Source organism: Alligator sinensis, unplaced genomic scaffold (assembly GCF_000455745.1).
Source record: "Alligator sinensis unplaced genomic scaffold, ASM45574v1 scaffold342_1, whole genome shotgun sequence".
In the NCBI taxonomy this organism is placed as follows: Eukaryota; Metazoa; Chordata; order Crocodylia; family Alligatoridae; genus Alligator; species Alligator sinensis.
In genome coordinates this window covers 238992-257322 of record NW_005842126.1, presented here as the reverse complement: position 1 = coordinate 257322, position 18331 = coordinate 238992, and the positions used below count along the sequence as shown (strand labels likewise).

Sequence of the window (18331 nt, the reverse complement as noted above, 5' to 3'; positions counted from 1 at the left end):
TGGCTTCCTGGGGCTCCTGCCACTGCATCTGGGAACATGTGCCATCAGGCCAGAGTGGGCTGGGCTGGCTCCGTGCCTCCATGTGGGGCTTCCAGCACTGCAAGCAAGGATCTCCCCTCCCCACCCACATGAGGCTCCCAGTTGGAGTGCTGGGAGCCCCATGGAGGTGGAGGCACAGGAACTGCCCAGTCCAATGGTGCACAACTTCTGAAAGCCCACCTCCCACTGGCTTTCAGGGGTGAGGGGGGCAGCCATGGGCCAGTAATAATTGTTTTTTGGAGAGGTCCCGTGGGTCACACAGAATGATCTGGTGGGCCATAATTTGCCCACCTCTGGTATACAGTCTACAAAATGGACAAAGCAAAGGTAACTGGGTTGTGTTAGGTAAGCATGGTAAGAAGGCATGTATTTATTAGTCCCAGGATAGAAGGCCTTTTTCTTTCTTTCCTTCCTTTTTTCAAATGAAAATGTTCCTTGCTGTCCCTTCCACATAATTTCTGTAATTAAAAAAAATGAAATAAATACCTTAGATTCTAGTACATTCCTGATGCCAGCTGTCCTATTCCCAGCAGTTAATCTGGACTTCTCCACCTGTTCTGCCTTTCTATTTTGAGCTGAAGAAAATGTTGCAGCCCATCAAGAACTTTTCAACAGCTGTGCAAACTGCAAAGTCCTTGAAACTTATATCAGCTGGTACTAAAAAGTTGCTGTTTTTAAAAATTAATTGGACTAGGTCTGTTCTCTCACTGGTGACCACTAACATTACACAGACTAAAGAGCAATGAGGTGTTTTTAAATTTAACATAATATTAGCACTCTAAGATGTCCAAACACCTACATGTGATTTGCAAGATAAATCCAGCGATTTTTAAATAGGAATCCATAATGTCAAAAATATTCTGACCTGTTGTGGTCTTTCTGAGGTTTTTTGCAACAGAAAAAATTGTTCTGTTTATTTTTTCCATAGTCTGATTAAAAAAACCAGGAGTTAGCATTTGAGTCTGAGAGAGGTCAAGAACCACTGCTATAGAGGCATGCTTGTTTTCGTGTGTGCTCATACTCTCTTTCTAGCCCAGTGAATTGCTCATTGTGCTATGCAGAGTTAAACCGCTTCAACAGGAAGGAACTTACTCTTTGCCTCATCCCTTCTTTTCAGAATATCCTATATCTGGCGGTTGGGTTGGGTGCTCTCCTGGGAGGTGGAGGTTGTAAATCCTCGGGCAGAAAAGGACATTGAATGCAAGAGACCTATATCCTGGGTGACTGTTCTAGCTATTGGATATAAAACAAACGCAAAAAAACCATCCAGGGGGTGAAGGCAGACAGCAGCACCTCTGCCAAAAGTGCTTTTTATGTGGCAATTTTTGAGGCACCTAATTGATGCAGTATAAGTAAAACCTAAGTCACACTCAGAGAGTCTTACTGACTTTTGGGGTGTCTATATAAAACATATTTCATGTTCCAGATCAAATTAGCCAAATCAATTCTAAATCATATTGATTGAGCAGAACTCAATCATTCCCAAAACCACATCAACTGAGCAGGCAGAACTCAATTACTCTACACAGCATGTATGGCGCTACAACTGGCGAGCATCCTCCATCCCAGACCTATCACCCTGGCACTTCAGATACTCCCAATTCCACTGGCAGGCATCGTACATGCAGGCCCAAGCCAGGAGGTCTTAGGGTTCGGATGCCCCCAGATACTACATACATCAGGTATCCAGGTTGTAGCTGTATTGGTCTAGAGGTAAAAGGCATCAGAACTCATGGCAGAGGTGGTATCTTTTATTAGCCCAACTAGATATTTGCAAAAAAAGTCTTTATTTGCAAGCTTAAAAGCTTGCTCTACACACACACACACACACACACACACACACACACACATCATTTGCAAATATCTGGTTGGTCTAGCAAAAGGTATCACCTCTGCCACGACTTCTGATCCCAGATTGAATTTTATTAGTAGATGTTAAGAGTTATGAATCCCAAAAGATGACAGCCAGTAGGGAAGCAGGCAAGCATCCTCCATCCCAGACTCTTTAGTCCCCACTTGAGATACTCCCTACTTTTGTTCTTAGCCCACAAGAGATGGAGAAACAGATGTCTGGGTTTGCTGCCAGCACTTTCTCCTGATTGCTTGTCTTGAAATGAAGAAATTTTTCAACTTTGATGACGCACTTCTCACTCACAGCCCAGTTATAATGAGCAATAGAAGGTCAACAAGGCGACTTGTTTGCATACTTATTCGCATGCATATTTGCACACGCAGGCAGGCCAAGTTCTTCGGGTAGACGTGATATCTCCGATTAGACCAACTGAGTAGTTGTGGGGGGAGAAAAGTTCTTTGCAAGCTTTTGAGCAGCCACCCTTCTTCCGACGTGGGAGGCTCCCCTGCTGTTCCGACATCTCCCAGGAAATATGTGCATACATCATTTTTCAGCACAGCTGATGTGGGCGATGCTGAAATGCATAGATCATGCTGAGCTTCCACTAGATCTCTTCGTACTTCAGGACCTGGCGATGGGGCTGGCAGGCTTCTTAGATCTCCAGCGGTTCCCGTCCTGGCCGGGCTCCCCCCGGGCCCTGGGGGACGAGCAGAGTCCCGCCCTGCCCGCCCGGCAGTCTCCGCCCGCCTCGCCTCACCTCACCCCGGAGGAGGCACCCCCCCCCCCCGCCCCGCCGCCCCCCCCCCGCCTCGCCTCACCTCACCCCGGAGGAGGCAGCCGCCAGGTAAGGAGGGACGCAGCGCGGGGCCCTCGCCGGGAGCGGGGTCGGGGGAGTGCGGTCTCCTGAGTCACCGAGGAGGGATGGTGGGGGAAGGGGGAAGCCCTAGCCCTAGCCCTAGCCCTAGCCCTGCCTGGCTGCTTTCCGGAAAAAGAGAAACTGAAAGCAGAAGCCCCGGGTGTCCCCAAGCCCCTGGGGAAAGGGGGAGGAAGAAGCTGAAGCTGCCTTGGCTCCCCTCCCCATCCCTTCCCCTCACAGGCTCCCTCCTGAGCCCTCTGCACGCGTCAGCTGCCCGGGGAGAGCAACGCCTGGGCCTGAAGTCTGCCCCTTATTCCCGGATCCTTGCCCGGAGTTCACTCTGCACACCACCTCCGCCTGGTAGTGGTGAGTTGCGTTGGGCTGGGTTCAAGGTGGGCAGGGCCAGAGGTGCCTCTTTCTTTCCTAGATGAAGAGAAGAGGGGCCAGGGCGCACCCAGTACTGGGGGGAGACGCTGGGCAAGCTAGCAGGCACAATATTCCCTTTCAAAAATGTGTCTGGCCTCTATTCCAACAGCAGAGTGAGTGCATGAAAAGGCATTTTAAAGACCTCTTGCTCCTGTATTCCCTGCGCTGGTGGGGCCAGAGCTCTTCTCCTCGGCTTTCTTCCAAGGCCTTGCTTGAGGGCGTAGCATTTGTGCTGTAGCAACCACCTTAAAACAGGGCATTTTATGATGCTCATCATTTGTCATTTCTAAAAACACGCAGTGGTTTCACTTTGAACCAGTGTTTTTGTCTGCGGGTTTTAAGCTGCTGTACAAGGAAGTTCCATTTACTATCTATTTGAGCTGATTGAAATTGAGAAGACTCCATGTATTTTGCTGATATTTTCATGGAAAAGGGGATATTTATATTCATTTCCCCCCTCTGCAGTTTTGGACGAGCTCCACTGTCCCCCAGTGTTAGAGGTCTGGCACCAAAAGTGGTGCAAAAATCATTCTTTTCATTTGCATTCTGTTTTTCTTCATGCAGTTTCTTGATCTTTTAAAAAAGAGTATTTTACATGATCAATGAATACCTATACCGTTTTTTTGCTTTAAATGCTTTTTTTGGGCATACAATTAGAAAAAGGCGAATTGCAAAAACTGAGTACATACCTTTAAAAACAATGTGTTCACCTGTAATCAAAGGAGATAATGATATATTATACAATTCATGCAGAATTGCTTTGTACAGGATGGCATGGATATATTATTAAGATTAGAGATGAGAAAACAAAACTGTCCATTGTCTGTCTCTTGACTGTAAACTTAGCATAATACAACTTTTGTCTTCATTCTGGCTAGTCCTTCGCCTTAATCTATTTAAAATTTAGAGGTAGGGGTCTAAGGAAATGCATTACTAAGGTTAACGTAATAAGGATATATAGCAGACAATCTATTTGCAGCTGTATCTCTTTAACAGTAAATACTGGTTAATTTGTAAATTAGTCTTTATCACTAGTTAATTTTCAACTTCCATATATTTTGCGTGCCATATTGAGAAACGGTAAGGAATTATTTAGAATTTTCTAATATAATTTTCTCCATTATGAATGCAAATTGCACTCACTCTGGCTTTGTGTAAGAAAATGGTATGATATACAGATAAGTGCCTAATATACATGTTCTTACTACCAAAATTCAGAGTGCTTGCTACAGAAATTGCATGATTGTGATGGAGTAAATAGTCAATGATTTCTGCTTTGCATTGCACTCATCACCAACATAGAAGCTAATTCTGCAAAATGGAATAGTCGATTCTTTGTCTCATTAAGCCAAGAAAAGCTGAAAATGAATGATCACACTTAAAAAGATGATGAATTAACCAAAGTGTTTTCTGTACAAGTCAGTAGGACTATGGCAGGAATTCAGTGCGCTTAAGATCATAGTGACAAGTTATCCCAATGATTAATTAACCAGCACACACTGCATTTATGTGAATTAGTTAATTTCTGAGGGAAATAATTGAAGCTAATATTCCTGATATTTATGGAGTCTAAATGCCCATTTATTACTCTGTTTTGGGTTGAGGAGTGCAGGGATTTAGGTTTCTGAAAAAATTAGTTCCTTGAGTTCTTATTGAGTTCTAGTTTTTTTGTATGTCTTGAGTTCTTATGACACTTGTTTCATTTTTCAGCTTGTAACCATGGAGAAGCTAAGGAATGCAAACACCTGTTTTGCACTTGATCTACTTAAAAAGTTTAATGAAACCAATCCAACAGGAAACATCTTCTTCTCTCCCATCAGTATTTCTGCTGCACTGGCCATGATTCTGTTAGGGGCCAAGGGTAACACAAAGACACAGATGTTGAAGGTCAGCTAAAAGTTTCTGTCTCTCTTATACTACATATTTTCATACATTAAAAATCAAAAGTTTCAAACCTAAAATATTCTATTATCTTTCATTATCATTCTGATTATCACTTAAGTCTATCATTGATTAATTTAATTTTCTATTCAGTTTGCTCAGAACTCATCTTTTGTTAGTTTTCATGTCTCCTGATGCAGAGCTGCCATGTTTGTAACATGTGCTTAGTAATATTGTGCACACTGCAACCATATAAAAATCCCCAACCAACAAACCATGCTTTCAGTTTCAAGCGATAGCTAATGATCATACATAATAGCATCTTGGCATGAGGCCATATATTTTTTTTTTTTTTTTTTAAACAATGTGAATACCATATCCCAAAGGATATGTAGAAGAAAAGCCTAATTGGAATAAAATTCAAAATCAAGCCACTGTGAAGCATGACCTGAGATTAGTCACAAATTACATTCAGTGCATACAGTTCCAGGCAAGATTTTTTTTTTTTTTAAAGCAGGTGCTCTAAGTTAACCTTCTAAGCATTTAGAATTGCAAAAACAGCTCTGGTTTGGAAAGCTTTCCTATTTATGTTACCTTTTAACCGTGGGCTTAATCCCTAATATTTGAGCACGTGCTTAGCTTTAAGCATCACTGCATTGATAGCCTAAATATATTTCTTGGGGTCCCTGCTCTATGTTAAATATAATATGCAATTAACTGATCAATTGCACAATCATTTTAGACTGGCCACGTGATTAAAAATGACTATTCAGCTCTAAAAAGAGCCACCAGCTATAAAGTTACTGCTTAAAAATGAGTAACAACTCTATAGCTGGTTTCTATCCAGCTTTAATTTGAATTTAAGAGTGCCTGTATGCTGTACCTTCTGGGACTGATCCAGACTCACTAGAGTCAATGGAAAGTCTACTACTGAATTGATAAGCTCTGAGGTACCATGGCTCAATCCTCAAAAATATTAAGAAACATAAAGTTTCAGTAGGAAGTAGGTAGCTATGTACCTTTGAGGATCTGGGCTCATGTGTTTGTTTTGAACACCGGCCTGTAAGCCATATTGTATAAAAGAGATGCTTTATTCAAACCTGGTTTTCTTGCTGTGGGTTATTGGTATTTATTTTACCCAGAGCTTTTTGCTTAAGAGGAATTCAGCCATTAATGCTTTTCTGTTTGATTAAGAAGTTTCCCACAGCTGTGAAAGGGTGTGTATGAATTCCTTTTGTTACAGTCACAGTATATTTCTTTAAAAAAATACCTTTTACCTTAAGCTGCTTTACACTATTAAACACTGCTGAGTTTTCCACTGGTACAATAAAAGTAATCTGTCACCTCGTATATGACCTGAACTTTGTACAGAAGTTGGCTGACACCCATTCCATCCCATAATTAAAAGCCCAACCCAGAAATAGCATTCTTCTTCTTCTTCAAAAAAATATATGCAAACTCATGTACAACTTTCAACATGCTAATCAATTTGCAATAGTCTGTGTTCCAGTTCAGAGTACATCATGGGGATAGTGATTTGGGGAAGAAAGATTACCACAGTTGCATGTATAAGGGTATTTTATTTTTGTAGTCATGGACTCCTTTCAAGTGCCTCAGGACTGCAGCTCTTCAAGTTTCTCTCTACAGCGCTGTGCAAAGTGCTGCCCATGGCACCTTAAATTTTTTTCTGTTGGTTTCCTACTGAACTGAGGATTCTAAAATGCGTTCTCTACGTGGAGTTGTAGTTAATACAGCTTTACCCAGAAGTTCCTGTATTCATTGAAGGTCTTTATTTCACTTTTAACTTCTGTGCTAATAGGATCAGATCAGTCTTACTATAATGCACATATTCTTTGTTGGGTAATTTTGTCTGTCAGAATCATATAAGTATGCCCATAAAGAGAAACTATGTTAATGTATTTGTTTTTTTAATGCATTATGAAACTAACTATAATATAGGGAATCATTTACATTATCATTAATTGGAAATAAAGATAGCTGTCCTAAATCAGGGCTCAGCAACATATTTGGCTGGAGTGCCAAAAACGCCCCAATGTCAACCCATGCCTCAACTTGGTGTGCCAGAGGCAGATGGCAGGGGAGCCGCGAGGAGCCTGATCCTTATTGCTGGTAGCTGGTGCACATGTGTCTTTGGACAGATGGTGGGGAAGGGGCCAGGGTCGCACTGCTTTGGCTTCTTCCCCACCATGCACCCTGAGGTGTGTGTGCAGCCGCTGCTGCCACAGAGCCAGTGCCGGGGCTCTGGTTCCCAGTGCGTGTTGGCTGTGTCAGGCAGCCAGGAGACTCCAAACAGATGCATTGGGCTCCCCAGCCAGGTTCTGTGGTGGCGGCAGCTGCACATGCCTGGGAAGGGGCCTGGGGTAGCACAACCCCAGCCACTCCCCTGCCTACCCCCACCAGACCCTCCCACGGCACACGTGCAACTGTCACTGTCATGGAGCCCAGCCATTAGGGCTGTGCAAAGCTTTGAATTGTGATTTGGATTCGGAGATGATTTGGAGGCTAAATCCAAATCGAATCGCTAGAAGCTTTAGGCTTTCCGAATCGATTCGGAAAAGTTTCGGTGATTCGGCCATAGGGTATAGTGGGGAATCAATGAAATATCTATAACTTTGTTGCTTTTTGGCTGATTCTGATGAAACATGCAGGGGTGGTAGCCGCTGCTGAGGGCATGAAGCTTGCTACGTTTCAAGGTGATAGGTGCATGGATTTCTGGGAAACTGCACCTCAAAAGTTCTGAAAAAGAAACTCTTGTCACGTGTGTGTGTTAAGCCACAATGGGGTGAAAACTGCAGGGGTTGTAGCTCTTGCTGAGGCCACAAAGCCTGCCAAGTGTCAAGGAGATAGGTGTAGGGGTTTCTGAGAAACTACACTTTAAATTTCTGACAAGCAAAACTCATGACATAAGCAACAGTGTGTGTGTGTTAAGGCACAGGCGCATGAAAACTGCAGTGGTGGTAGCCCCTGCTGAGGCCACAAAGCCTGCCAGCTGTCAAGGAGATGGGTGCAGGGGGAGTCTGGGTTCTGGGGCCCTGCACCTCTGGCCACAGGCAGGCAAAACTCATGACATTGGTGCTTGTGGGACTCTGTATGTATTCAGGTGCACCCTTCCTGGTGCCGGAGCCTCTGCACAACATGGCAGCGTGCTCCCACTGTGGCTTAACATACACACAGGACATGAGTTTTGGTTTCAGGATTTTGAGGTGCAGTTTCCCAGAAACCCCTGCACCTATCACCTTCAAACTTGGCAAGCATCATGCCATCAGCAGAGGCTACCACCCTGCAAGTTTCATCCGAATCAGCCAAAAACAACAAAGTTATAGATATTTCATTGATTCCCCATTATACCCTATGGCCAAATCTCTGAATCTCTCCGAATCAGCTCCAAATCTTTTCCGAATCGATTTGGCCGAATCGAATAGGAAAAGCGATTCAAGTCTCCGAATCCAAATTGGCCAAACCCAACTCAAATAGTTGCCTATTTGCACAGGCCTACCAGCCATGGCTCCCGAGCCTAGTTTGAACCCAGTGCTGCTGCTTTGCAGCCTTCTGGCTGCCTGCCACAGCCAACCCAGGTTTTGGACAGCTGCAGCTGAGAGGCTGCAAAGAGCTGCATCTGGGTCCAGAGCCCTAGTATCAGCTCTCTGGCAGTAGCAGCTGTATATGCACCTCAGGGTGCACAGCAGGGGAGGAGCCAAGGTGCTGTCCCTGGCCTCTTCCCGGTCATCCACCCCGAAGCATGCATGCAGCTGCCACTGCAATGGAGCCCAGCTGAGGTTCCAGAGCCTGGTGCAGCTATTTGCAGCCTCCTGGATGCCTGCTACAGCCAGCCCACGCTCTGTAGAAGGGCTTGCCACCTCCCCACCACCTGCTGCAAACAACTCAGGTTTTGTGGCTGGATGCAGCTGCTCATCACCTGAGCCAGCTGTGGCATGCCAAGCAAAATGGCATTGCATGCCATGGTCTGGCACGCATGCCAGGGGTTGCCAACCCCTGCCCTAAATCATCTTACATACATGCTTAAACAAGGTCTGAGAGAATAGTTAAGTCCTGTTGCTGAAGATCAACAACTTGGGCTTTTTTGGACCAAAGGGAAAAGTAAATTTGAGAGCTAAGGATCCTTTTCCCTGAAAGATCCCCTTTCCAAACTTTTTATTTAGGAATTAATAACTAGTATCTTAGCTGGATAAGCTGCCAAGCAGAAGTTAATGCAGTTAAAGCCCAATACACTAAAACTGTAGTCTCCACCTTTTTAGACTCCAGGTACCCCTTGGAAAATGACAGCTCTTAGCTTTCAGTCATTTTTTGACTATGGAAAAGTAATAGAGCAGTTCTTCTGTTGCAAAAAAACTCAGAGCACAACAGGGCAGAATGTTTTTTGATGCTATGAGTTGAAGTCTTTGGGTGTGTTCAGATGAGCACTGCACATGCAGGTGCTCCCCATGCTGCTAATTTGCAGTGCTGGGGCAGGTTGGGGAGGGTTTGAAACCAGGAGATCCTGGTGTTAAGTAAACTTGTGCCTAAAAAAAGTGGGCTGGCGCATGTGGTGGCAGAATGTACCGCCTGAAACCAGAATCTGGCTGTTCAGGCTTCCTGCTGCTGGATCTCTGTGGCTGCAGCCCCCAGGACACCAGGTAAGGCTGCTGGGGCCAGCTCTCTCCCCTACTCCACCCCTGGGCAATGTGCCACCCGCCAGAGCGTGTGTGGATGGCCATTCTCTGGGGACCGGCATCAGTGGCACATATTGTGCTGCTGCTTTTCATGCCTGGAGAAATGCATGTTCCTGCTCATGGGGACGTGCCCTCTGGGTTTATCTTGTGAATCATGCATAGGTGTTTGTATACCTAACTGCTAATATTGTGCAGGCCCTTTCAAAGATTCTCACTGCACCCTGCTATGGCAGCCAGCTTGAAAAACACTGCATTAAAACCAACAGCTTCAATTACACCCAAAATAAAGTTCCCAGTGCAAGTGACTGAGCATGAGTGATATATGTTAACATAATCCATGCATTCTGTCTTAGTTGAAGTTTTCCAGGACCTTATGTCTAAATGCAATATTCTTTTTTATTTCCCTGCCTGAACCTAGAAGCCTGATCATTCAAACACATATCCACAGACATACCATACAACTGATATACATTGGCCAGTCCATTTCTTTTAATCCAGGCACTTCATTATGATGATGCTGAAGACCTTCATTCAAGATTTCAGACCCTGACTTCTGATGTTAACAGGCATGGATCTCCCTATCTGTTGAAGCTCGCCAATCGTCTGTACGGAGAGAAGACCTACATTTTTTTGCCAGTAAGTTCACGATGTCTAGGCTATGTTTGGGCCTTTGCACAGAAATGAATTTCACCCAATTTAGAAAGACTAATACCAAACCATCTGTAATAGGCGACCAGGTCAGGTTTTCATGTGATGGGAGCACTGAGATTAGTGTTGCTGACTTGTAGATATAAGAAACATAAATCATAAACTAGCAGGTATATTCCCTAGCACTAAGACAAGAGAGAATCTACTAGAGCTACAGCTTCCCTGAGTTACAGAGATACCTTTATGATTTTATTATCATTGTGCAATGAAAGTTATTCCCTGTTGCTCCATATTTTAGGACTTCTTGGCTAACACTCAGAAATTTTATGGAGCCAGTTTGGCTATGGTTGATTTTCTCCATGCTTCTGATGAAGCACAGAAGCATATTAACCAGTGGGTAGAAGAACAGACTGAAGGTAAGATATTTTGATTAGTTAAATAAATGTTGTCTTTCCATGGCTATGAAATTGGAATGTTTTCGTTTTCTGCTGCCATTACAACAGTCCCATTTTGTCAGAGAATATCCAATAATAAATATGTTCAATAAAATCAAAGGCTATATTGGAAGGATATTTACAATATAGTAACATCCATCCCAAGCTATCCATAACTATCTAATGCTCTACATTAATGCTACTGATTGCCTAAACATGGATTTAGGAACTTAAGTTTAAGCTTCTGGTTTGGAAATGTCTAAATCATATACTTCTAAAAGCTACGTTCTTGAATGTTTTTGAATGCCAGACTTTGGGTTCCTTAAGGAAGCCTGACTTTCAGATGATCTCCATTTAGCACTTTCTGAAATTCAGCTTTCTTTAGGATGTCTTGAATTGGGCACCCAAAAAGCAGAGAACCACAACTTGCTATATTATAGTATGGTTGGCGTGTTGTTGTAGCCTTAATGTGAGAGAGGGAAAGAAACCTTGTTTCTCACAAATTGCCAGTCACTTTTGAAATTTAAGATAAAGTATTATACCAGGGTTTAAATTATTGTGCATACAGAATTAAAATAATGTGTCCTATAACATTGTACAGTACGAGAGAGAGAATGATGCTGAAATACACTGCATTTTTATGGGGGGAGGGAAAGCTGGTATATTTTCTTAAATAAGGTAGTGGAGGCTTTTAGTATTTTTATAAAATTGGTTGCTAAATAAATATTTTTAATGTGGAAAAATGCATTGTAAAATTTGAAATTATTTTTTTTCCTTTGAAGGTAAAATCCCCAACCTGTTGTCTGAAGGCTCACTTAATAACACAACCAGACTGGTGCTGGTGAATGCCATTTATTTCAAAGGCAAATGGGGAGAAAAATTTGAAGAACAGAACACCAAAGAAATGCCATTTCACTTAAATAAGGTATTGTATATACCTCTGCAACCTTCTTGCATATGGTATAGCTTTAAAGGGGAAGTTGTGAAGTAATTTGTCTCCCAAATTAAAGTTTTATTTAAAAAAAATAAAAAAATAAAGGCAATATCAATAGACATTTTCATGGTTTTTTTCTTTAAACTTAATTTAATGCAGCTTTTTGTTTAATTATCAAGATTTTCATACAAGCAATAGGTTAGATTCTTTGTTCCCTCATTCCTACATTTGTGCCAGAATTGAAGAATGGAAAAAAATGGGTCATTAACAGACTTCTGCTCCATTAGTTTTCCCTTTGTATTGTCCCTCAAACCATTTAAACCAACACTGCTCTGTACTGTGCTAAATTTATAGTGCCTCCTTCCGAGCGTTTATACCACCTGAGCATAGTAAGGCTACAGGGAATTTTAGCTAAGCTCCTGTTATATAATGGCACTCTGAAAAGTTATCAGTTAGCTTTATACTGAGTGAGAATGTATTTCATGGACTTTTTCTGCACCTTTCTCATCTATTTTGCAACTGGAGAACTGCCATGAAGAATCTGTCCTAGTTCATTTTGTCAAAGCAGTATACTAAGGCTCCTACCACACGTTACATATATTATGCAATTAACTAGTAAATGATGCAATACATTTAGACCGGCCACATTTGCAAAGTAATTATCACACCATAAAAATGTCCATCCAGCTATATAAAGAGCCAGCCTGTCATAAAGTTGGGGCTTGACAACTTTATAGCTGGTTTCTATCCAGCTTTAATTTGAACATGTAGCAGGGCCCTGGAAAAGCCCACCTCCAGTCCAGCTTGGGCTGGATGGGTTCAGCCGTGTGCCTGTAAAGGTGGAGGGGGTTTCCTTGTGCCCATGCTAGGGCTGACAGCTGAGAGATGTGCCTGTGACACTACCAACACTTCTTCTAGCCCCTCACCCCCACTTGTGGCACAGGAGCAGCTTCCAGCTGGTGGTAAGCTACACCAGGGCCAGACAGCTGGAAGCTTTGTCTGTCCTGCTGCCAATTTTCTTCACCACTCGGTCTCCACCCCTTCCCCCCCACTTCTCAGTTGTAGCTTGGGCAAAGATGGAAGCCACTTGACCCCTGCACAGCTTTCCACCAGCTGCAAGCTGCACCCACGCCACAACCAGGGAGCTGAGGGTTGGAGGAAGCTTCCATCTACCCAGCCCCAGCACAGCTCTTTGCTGCCTGGCCCCAGTGTGAGCACAGACACAGCCCCAAGCATAAGCAAAACCGGGCTGGATTCAGCCCATGAGTCCCATGTTGCCAATCTCTAATCAGCAAGGTTGTTAATATCACGTATGTGAAGAGTATCTCATTTTAAACTTGGCAGTTCCCTGTCAGTATCTTAAACTGAGTATTTTTTGTGTTTGTTTTTCCTTTTTTTCTGTATTTCTTAAACTGCCCAGAATGAAACAAAGACAGTGAAGATGATGTATCAGAAAAAGAAATTTCCATTTGGGTATATCCGTGAACTGGAGTGTCGTGTGTTAGAACTTCCCTATGATGGAGACGAACTTAGCATGATCATCTTGTTACCTGATGAAATTAAAGATGATACCACTGGACTACAACAGGTGATTTGTACAAGCCAATCTCAGATTGCAATGTTATATCTATTTTATACTTTTATCTACTTATTACGATAGCATAACAAACAGTAATTAATAATGAATGGGGAAAACCCCTAACTATAATTGTCCTAGGAAAATCCTCACAAGCTTGCCAAGGATTTTGAGCCAGGGTTCAGCTTTAAATATGGTGTTGGAGGAATTTGACAATTGCTCTTACGTAGCTATTTACAGGAGGCTTAGCCTAGGGTTGAGGGATTATTTGGAGCTAAAGGGAGGATGTAAAAAATTCTATACTGATTTCTTCTGTACTGGCAGTGTTAGGGGTGAGTGTCTGGATCCCAAAGGGGCCCACAGGCAGCCAGCATTAAAGTCCTAGAAGCTTTCACATTGCTGAAGTGCTGCATAAAAACACTTTTCAACTAATGATCAACCAGAGCAGGTCACCATCCTGATCTTGCAGTCCTTACTCATGTGGAGTGAGATGTGCAGAACTACAGCTGAGGGACTGTAACAAAAATGTTGCATATGGCAGTTGACTTGAATTCTTTTATTAATATTAGACTTTACCTTCCAGTAGTTCTGAAAACCTTATTTTCTCTGCTTTTAAACAAGAAAGATTGTGGTTCTTCTCTGGTCTCCTTGATCATTTATAATTGTTGTTATTGGTGCATACTTTTTCAGGGTCTGACTTTTATTACCTTAGTGTCACTTTGGAATAACTTCACTGCATTTAATACAATTACTAAGACAATAGAAATCAGTATGTGCACATTACTGTTCTTATATTGATACTTTGTGTATCTGTACTTACAATGTGCTTTCAATAAAGCACTTCAGGAGCTTTTGGAAATGGGATATTTTTTGCTGGTGATATATGATGATTCCTGCATTTGTAATTCCAGCTAGAGAAGCAGCTCACCTTTGAAAAGCTTTGTGAATGGACAAAACTACAAAATATGCAGCCCATTGATGTTCATGTGCATCTGCCTAAATTTAAGATGGAAGACAGCTATGACCTTAAATCCGCTTTATCAGGTCTGGGCTTTCTGGATATATTTGATAGTGGCAAGGCTGACTTGTCTGGAATGTCAGGTGCACGAGACCTCTTTCTGTCTAAAATTGTTCACAAGTCTTTTGTGGAAGTGAATGAAGAAGGCACAGAAGCTGCAGCTGCCACAGCTGGCATAATTGCAAACTGCATGTTTATGGAAGAGCATTTCACAGCTGACCATCCTTTCCTTTTCTTCATCTGGCATAACCCAACGCAAAGCATACTTTTCTTTGGCAGGTATGCTTCCCCATAACAGAAAAACATAGTTTACTATCTGATTAATTTCTACTGAAACCAACAGAGATTTTTGCCTTTGAATTGAAGAGAAAAGAATTTAGGTCCAAAGGTTGAAATCTGAGGCTCATGTGTTTGTGTCTTTAACAATTTTAATTTAAATTCTGCATTTCATGATAAAATGATTACCCAATAATTGATTTATTTTTCCTTGTTGGGAACCGTTAGTTACTTGATACCTTTTAGCCCTAGACTTGTTTGTATTTCATGAAATCTCTTACATGGCCCCTCAAGTCGCTGACAAAAAAATAGTTAATTTTCTATTATTAGAGAAGAATTCTATTTATTGAAGAAAAGTAACTGTCAGGACCCTGACACATTCATTTAAAGGTGCTATGGGATCTGAACCTGGATCCCAAAAATTGCACCTCCTGCCATGCCTCCTTTCTGCTTACCAATGCAGGGGGAATCCAGAATCATAATCAATTGAAAGAGCCTACTGTGACCCAGGGGTGCCGTGGAGCCAGAGCTGATAATCATTGAATTGCTGGCTGCAGTTCAGGGACAGCACTGGAACTGGCTTACGGTATGCCATGTGTTTAATTTAAGGTGCCATACAAACCAGAAATTAAAATTTTCTATATTATACATGGAATATTGTTATGGCTTGTTTATTTTTGGTGTCTTAACTTGGGTGTACATGTAGCACCTTTGCCACTTATGCGAGTATGATGACCTGTCTACATGTTACATTTATGCTGCAATTAAAGTGTTAATCGCAGCATATCTAGGGAATAAATATGATATCCCTAATTACTTGGGCCTGCAGCTGGCAGGAATCTCAGCCCCAGTTGTGCCCCATGCAGTAGTGACCTGGCTTTGAAGCTTTTTGGACATAGAGAATTCTCTCTCTCCAGAGTAAAATATTGGAGCAATTTTTTTTTGTATTCAGTCCCTAAGCTCTTTGCCGATTATGATCTAGGTGCCATATATAGAATGCTTTGGTTTGAAAAGCAGCACCTAGACTGGCATTGTTCCCTGTTCTTGTGATTTTATTATTTTTTTTTTTTTTAAATACTTTGTTTCCTTCATATATCTGGGATCCAGAGCACATGAATACACCAGGATCTCAGCTTTCTTTAAACAGTTTCACTTCCTGCAAGCTTCAGAACACAAATTCTAAAGGTTCCAACAAAGGTTCAAAAGCCAAATGTAGTTTTTTAAAGCCTTATAATTTTTTTGAGGCTATCCTGTATTAGGGGATCTACCTTCTTCACAATTCAGCGTTTTTCACAGAAACCACGAAAAAAAGTGGCTTCTATGAACCCTGTGAAAATGGCAATCTTGCCATAACAACCAGAGTACAAAGGAAGGCATGGCAATCCCTGCAGCCAGAGCACGTGGTTTCACTGAGAGAGCTAGCGATAGGCTGAGCCAGTGACAGTCTCAGTAAAGGCTTCCGTCAGGGAAGTGAGAGGATTGCAGTGCCATCTTTCAAACAACCAGAGGCAGTGCAGGCAATGATGTCTGAAGATGATGAGTAAAAGGAACTTCCTTAAAGCTAAGAACATTTCACCTATGGATCATATAAGGCATACCCTGCAGGAACCTTGCATGCAGATGCTGGGAAATTGCTCTGTTCATCATGCAATGTGACTCTGAATGGGGTGAGGAAAAACAGCATTTATCACCACATAAAGTCCAAATTGCACGTGGAGCACAAGGCTGTTGCAGGGGCTGAAGGAAAGACCAAAAAACAAATGACCGTATTGTCAATGTTTAAAAGGGTTATGAAAGCAGTGTGACAAGGAGAGGGTACATTATAGCCATGAGCATCCCTCTGCATAAAACTGACAGCCCTAAATTAAGGGGGAACTTGAAGAAAAACATGCCAAATGGTGAATGTTTTCCATGTGTGGACAGTCTTTGCCAGGACACTCTACCTGCCATGATTGCTTCGCATATAGTCTACAAAGCTGCACTGGCAGAATATAAATTCATCTTAATTGTAGCTGATGAAGCTGCAGACCCTCAAAATAACTTATGTCCGGCACATTTTATTTGTACCTGGGATCTGGACAGACCATGAACTTCCTGTTTTTCAAGCACAGCAAGTTCACCTTGTGCCTGTCAATTTTTCTACTGTGGTACAAGCTGTAGTGAAAGCTGTTGTAAACTATAGCTTAGATTTTAACAAGATCTCAGCATTTCAGTCTGGCAATGTCATATGTATGTGCAAAGCTTTCTCCGATGTGCTCCAATGCAATTCATGTCACTTACAATATGCATGTCCTGGGTTTAGTAAGTGACATTTAGCGCACATGGTTTCCTGATGTGGATAGCTTGGTTTCCTCCATTAGAAAGCCTTCAAACATTGTCCAGGCTATAAGCTCCAGTACAGGGAGTCCATTGCCAATCAAATCTACATGCAACTGTGCCATTTCCACCAGAGCCAGTGCTTACAAGGTAAAATTTGTTGTGTAATGCAGTTTGTTACCACTCCAAGAATATGAAGTACTACCAGCAATTTGTGAGCATTGAGCTGGAAATCACGCCAGACACACAGCATACGCTTAAACTACACGATCAGAAAGAGAAACATTGAAAATCAAGTGATGTTTGTGGCTGAAAATGCAGTCTGGTTAATGGAGCTTCTGATGTGCTTTCAAGGCCGGCAGGCTGTAATCCACCATGCACACAATAAGCCGATGAATCCGATGAGTTGGGTCCAAGACGTGGCATCACAACAGCTTTCAAACTGTCAACATTGAAAACCAGTGGAGACAAGAACTGTTCCAGGCAGTAGCTATGAAGTTGAATCAATACTACAAGTACAATCCGTTACATCCACCATGGTTTAAACAACTGTTTGCCTCCTTTTTTAGTGCTGTTCACATTTTGTGCTCTTCACTTAACCAGGTGTCTGTTGTGAGCTAGTGAAATCAATCCCTGGATGGGGGAAGAGCATGCCAACAAATGTACGCTTATGTGAACTTTGTCGAAGAGTGGCAAATGCCCATGACTGTGGGGGGTTTTTAGCTTGTTTGTGACTGGTTTCCACATCTCTACAGCTTAACAAGATATAGTGCCTTACCATTCTAACCATTCAGGGGATGCAGAACATGCAATCTCAACATATGGACAAGTGTTCACACTGCAGAGACAGGATGTCAGCTGCAACTGCTGGTGGATACTGCATGCTAGCAGTTAACAAGTAACATGATGACTTTTCTATCAAGGTTAGCATTATTTAGTATGACGTGGGTCAGCACTGCACCCAAAATACTTGGGTTTGGGGAAAAGGGCTGCTGTGTAACATTTGGTATTCAGATGTATTAAACTGCAGAGTTAATGCAGAATTAATTTTATTCATAGAAATGTTAATCGCTTCATTGTGAGATCTTAACAATCATGGCACTGAGCACCTTTTAGCTCCTTTTTTTCCACAGATTCCAAATGTATTTAAGATTTTCAGGGGTGTAGGTTTTAATATTTTCAAACATTTGACTACTACCAATATCGCTTGTGATTAAATATACATTTTCTAAAATTGCTTCCTAAACTTGTAGAACGTCAATAAATAAAGTTAAGGTTATATTAGTTTCAATTCATATTGTTCATAGATTTATTTTCATAAGATATTTCCACGTAGATTTAATTGATTGCTTAGATTAATGAATTAGTTGTTTCAGCTGGATTT

General features: G+C 42.2%; 1 protein-coding gene across 5 annotated transcripts; it reads left to right on the top strand.

Moving 5' to 3' along the window:
- The first annotated feature begins 2539 nt into the window (after positions 1-2539).
- Positions 2540-18217, top strand: SERPINB1 (serpin family B member 1). Of its 5 annotated transcripts, none has more exons than XM_025205728.1 (9): positions 2540-2663; positions 2725-2735; positions 4884-5060; positions 10244-10381; positions 10692-10809; positions 11610-11752; positions 13182-13349; positions 14249-14634; positions 15095-18217. In XM_025205728.1, exons 3-9 carry the CDS (start codon positions 4893-4895, stop codon positions 15111-15113), a joined length of 1140 nt encoding a protein of 379 aa, XP_025061513.1. In that variant the 5' UTR covers positions 2540-2663; positions 2725-2735; positions 4884-4892; the 3' UTR covers positions 15114-18217. The 5 variants fall into 5 exon arrangements, with proteins under 5 accessions (XP_025061513.1, XP_006025015.1, XP_025061515.1 ...); XM_006024953.3 differs by lacking the exon at positions 2540-2663 and adding an exon at positions 2988-3113 and having other exon boundaries at positions 2692-2735; XM_025205730.1 differs by lacking the exon at positions 2540-2663 and adding an exon at positions 2988-3113 and having other exon boundaries at positions 2692-2735; positions 14249-18217.
- The last annotated feature ends 114 nt before the right edge of the window (positions 18218-18331 follow it).